Below are 5,002 nucleotides of genomic sequence, written 5' to 3' on the forward strand. Positions count from 1 at the left end.
AACAGATCATGATTTCATCTTGATTAGGAGGAGTCCAACTAATCTCAATTGGAGTAGACGTTTTGCATCATCTATGCCGCACTTTGAAATAATTCAGAATGCGTAACTCCTCTAAAGTATTATGCATGTGGCCTTTCATTATAATTGAATTATCACGAATAACCTGATAAACTCTCCCTTTAAAGCCCAGCCATTGAACAACCATATTATCAAAATAAGACTTATTACATAACTTCCATAACTCCGTGACAATTGCAAGATTTGCAACCAACCACAGGTCCTTTATCATTCTACTTCTACCCTTAGCAGCCTTATACGAGTCCACCAGGTCTTCATTTGGATCCAACTTGAAAATTCCAGCCACCCAAGCCCAAATCCTCCTAGCAACTCTGTAATGCCAAGTGATGTGGCTAAGAGTTTCGCAACTTTTCCTGCATAAGCGGCACATAGTAGGCATGCTCCTACCTGTCTTCTTAATAATATTGTCTTCACTAGCACAACATTGCTTGGCCCAAATCTTCCAGTATTGCACACTCAAGGTAGGGTGCACAACCTGTCTAGTAAACAGATTTGCACAAGGCACAACTTCTGCCGGCATCTTAAGAGCGGCCTTAGCCGACTTAACTGAAAAAACTCCTTTGCTATCTAAATCCCAAATTTTATAATCCTCACCACCAGCAATAACTGGCAAGTTTTCCACATCAACATTACAACGAATCATCAAATCTCTTGTTTTTTCACGAATAACCCAAGCACCATCAAAAATGATATCACTTACTTTAGCCTTAAAATCATTAAGGCCTTTAGAGTGATGGTGAAAATGTTCATTTTTGGTTTTTAGGTAGTTGATTCAGTATAAGCTTCAACTACAAAGACATACATGGTGAAATCCAGTAACTACACAGGTAGTTACTAGATTTCCTCTTCTCTGCCAAAAGGGTCCTGATTCCGTGCTTGCTAAAAATATCAAGAGCACAAGTTTTAATCCAATAATTAATGATATCAATAGCTTACTTTTCCTCCTGCGCTGATCATACCAATAACTATACGAATCCCTCACAAATGAAAACTATAGGCAGCTTATTTATTGAACTTTCATTTGAACGAAGTACTCAAATGCAAAAATGGGGTTCAATTACAATCACAACAAACTACCGCAAACTAAAATATAATCGGATGAAAACTTATAAATTGAAAACAATACGAATTTAATGGTATATTAAGAAAGCTTTCCCTGGCCTTTGCTAACAAGTGGTCTTCTTCCATTGTCCGAAGGAAAACCCTAACTAGGGTTCTAGGTTTTGTAAATAATAATGCAGAAATTAATAAAATGACCAATTTTAAGTGGACTTTGGCCGAGGAACTAAGAAGCATACAAAAGTTAATATAAAGATTTTAAAAATAAAAGTAAAATAAAATAACTATTTTCATTTCTTAAAAACCTCAAGATGCGTTGCATCTAAGTTGTAACATCCAAGGGTTTAAAGTTACACCCTTACAGAAGTTGTTACGAGGATGACCTCATCATAGCAGGACTCAGTCCGTTAAATAATTCAATAAAGTAAAAATCAAAATAAATAAAGTAAAAATTAAAATCAAAGGAAACATATCTTCATCTTCCATTTTTTCTTCTCTAATAAAATAGCTTAACTTAGATAATTTAATTCTACCATCCTTTAAATTCTGCCGTTGAATATATATAAGTTGTAACGAAGCTTGTAGAACTTCCCCCATAAAATCTTAAGAACGTTGATTGACAATTGGTTTAACTAATTACATAGGAAACCCGTTGATTTTAGAACAATAGCAAATCGAAACCCAAAATAATTTTTCGCAATTCTGACGATTTTAAACGGATTGTTCAAATATGAATAATAGTGTCCCAATCTTAGAGAATTTATTTGTAGTACTAATTATCAACCTTACGGTTGTTGCACAAATGAAGAAGCTTATTTTACGGTTGTTATATCAAGATATATATCGATCACAAAAAATTGTCAGATTCAAGTCCTCTCTTGTTCATTAACTCCTACTTGATTATCTTTTCTTATTAAAGAAGAAAAAAAATCCATCATCTTTCAAAATAAAATATCTGATGCGGATTTAAGATAATCTTATACGGATCCCTATTTTCTTTTTTATGTTCTTGGGTTAGGGTTTCACATAAGAACGTTTTCATGGAGAAGTTCAACTGTTAATAGCGTTAACTATGATCACTAACTGTGTTAACCAAGTGAAAGTATATGCCACATGGGGTGATTTGATTGGAAGGACACCAAGTGAAAGTATATGCCACGTGGAGTGATTTGGTTGGAAGGACACCGAGAGACAGGAACTTGGATACATGCGATCCGGAACCCAATCTTAATACTTCTTCAAATAAAACATAAATCTTCATCTAGTTTTCCAATCAAAGTATATTTTGATCAATTAACAGGTTAGAAATACCAAACAAAACATGAACGCTCGGTTTTAGATCAACAATCAGCACCACGGAAACGAGAAAATATTGTCCCCACCTTAACAGTAGTCATGGTTAGAATTTCGAATGCCTTGCTGTCCTTAATTGTTGTTTTAGAAAATGAAAGTTAATTATGAACATTCGGGGCATGACTATGATAAGTTCTATGTCAACGGTTAATGATTTTCTTCGTTCGGACCAGGGACAGAGCTAAGTGGAAGTGTGGACCTCAACGGTGGCCCTGTCCCCCTACTTTTTGTTAATTCATTATAAACCCCTTGAAGTTTTTAATATTTATATGAAAAATACCTTAATAAGCGCTCCCTGAATTATTTTTATTATGAAATAGTCCTCCTTGGAAAGAATATGTGGCTCCGTCCCTGATTCGAATAATTAGTCAACAGTAGATATGACATTCATAAATTTTACAATGCCAGACTATAAGTTAGCTCCAATATAATTTGGATCAAAAATTGCTCCCTTTTACCCATGGTTTCCATTAATGAAAGTTGAATTACCAAAAAAGATATAATAATAATAACAACAACAACAACAACGGGCACCTAGTTCAGCTGGTCATCCTCGTTCCCCAATGTTTCATGCGTTCCAGGAGGTCCCAGGTTCAAACCCCCGATGGCGTAATATTGCAGAAATTAACATGGAAGGTAGAGTTAGTTTGCCCTCCTTGTGACACAATCTCATCCCCCATCCGCTTCAACTCCTTTGGCTAGGTTACTCATGAGGCTCGCTGGTAGACTAGCACAACAACCTGTTCAATTAATGTAGTAGTATGTCGTTGGAACTTAGCTTGTTAGGTTTCTAACTAGTTTCATGTAATAATCATTATCCAATAATATTTAGAAAGAAAATAATAATAATAATAATAATACCCTAGGTGAACTAGACGAGGATACTACCACATTCCTAAAGAGACTGAAGAACTGCCTTGCTAACAATGATGCTAGCAACTTTCATAGGGTAGGCATGGTAATTCAAAAGAGTGTTGGTGCTCAGTCGGTAGCTCGCCTACCGACAAATTCTGTATGAATAATTTCATGTTTATTTTTAATAAAGGCCCTCATAGGTGACTATTTTTTTTAAATAATAATAATAATAATCTGATCGAATAATCGAAATTATATAAATAAGTTTTAGTGATCTCACCTTTAGTGTCAAAGCTGCTAACCTTATCATGTTAAAATCCATAACAGTCGACATGACTAACGCATGGCCGAAAATTATAGATCGTGCCAACTCTGGTACTTCAAATTTCAAGGTCTAAAGGTACTAGAGTCAGCATGGTATTGTATGCTACCATGTCGTTTGTAATGCCAAGATTAGGGACATATTTTTAATAAAAATAATCAATAAAATCGGCATAGTATTCATCATTTTGATGTCTATTATAGTCGAATATTGTGGGAGCTTACTGACGGTCGGCATGGTCGACAATGGATTCGATACCGGCTATCTAGATACGACATTAGTAATTGGAGAACTCTATGCTAATTTTGGGATAAGTTTTAAAAAATTATTATCAAATTTGCATAAACACCGCCTACGTGGGGAAGATGAGAATACGCCTTGATCCAATGTTATTTTTATTTATTTTTTAAAAAGGCTTCCCAAAGATAATTTTAAAGATTAAACCTCTTAATTTATGCGTAGGTAGACCACGGGAAAAAAAAATTCGAACCAAGGTCGTTGGTATCATCACTTAATGACTTTATCGCCAAGTTACACAAATGTCTGTTATTTTATAACCATATTGTAATTATTCATTCCCGAACTAATTCTTCATCTTTTTAGACAATTTCTATAGTCTAAATAAAATAACTTTATTCCATAAGTTTAATCTCACTTATGATTTTTTTTTTCTAATTTGGTTAAAGCCCAAAGGTAGTATTAAATTTTAAACCTCATAAAGGTCCATTATTTGTAAGCCCAAGTTTATAAGAAAAGAAAGAAAAATCGCCACCTAGATTCTGACGAGTTTCAAACTATGGTATCATGATTCAACAAATTTAACACCGTAACACAGTGGCATCCGCCTCACGAGTCTAATTTAACCACTAACATTCTATTATCTTTGCTGATTAAAATGATTAGCCTAATTGAATAAGGGGTAATCTAGCGATTATATAAGATGTATGCATAATGGGCTATTGATTTTACTTTGTTTTAATCACCCCTTCTAGAATTGGTAACTCCTAATCGATGGTTTTCCTAAATCATGGGCGTAACGTGACTAGAGAATTTGAGCAACCAAAAACGCAAAGAAAATTATAAATTCCACTAAATCTCTCATTCCATAAGTCGTATCTACCAAATTTTTCCGCAACTAATAGTGTTATTCTTGAAATAAGTATATTACCAACTTATTTCCTTAGCTCCAGAAAATCAATCGGGGCTTTAATTTGGTTTCTGGAATAGATAAGACGGTAGATTTTTGCATAATACTCGGACATATCCAAAAATTTCAACTATTTCTGAAATCAGTTGTGAAGAATTTTAAATCCAGAAACTTCATGGCGATTTTAT

General features: G+C 34.3%; 1 protein-coding gene across 1 annotated transcript; it reads right to left on the reverse strand.

The window, feature by feature from the left end:
- Window positions 1-67: 67 nt before the first annotated feature.
- Window positions 68-3,679, reverse strand: LOC113290893. The gene is made up of 2 exons (XM_026540481.1): window positions 3,626-3,679; window positions 68-784 (listed from the first exon to the last, which is right to left on the reverse strand). Exons 1-2 carry the CDS (start codon window positions 3,677-3,679, stop codon window positions 68-70), a joined length of 771 nt encoding a protein of 256 aa, XP_026396266.1.
- Between the last annotated feature and the right edge of the window lie 1,323 nt (window positions 3,680-5,002).

Source organism: Papaver somniferum, chromosome 6, assembly GCF_003573695.1.
Source record: "Papaver somniferum cultivar HN1 chromosome 6, ASM357369v1, whole genome shotgun sequence".
NCBI lineage: Eukaryota > Viridiplantae > Streptophyta > Magnoliopsida > Ranunculales > Papaveraceae > Papaver > Papaver somniferum.

What these genes read in the sequence shown, in the direction of transcription:
- LOC113290893 (XM_026540481.1), bottom strand. Translation starts at nt 3,679, where the DNA reads ATGTCGACTGTTATGGATTTTAACATGATAAGGTTAGCAGCTTTGACA. An exon ending in TAGCAGCTTTGACACTAAAG is followed by an intron (nt 785 to 3,625) that starts GTGAGATCACTA and finishes AATGATTTTAAG; the next exon opens with GCTAAAGTAAGTGATATCAT.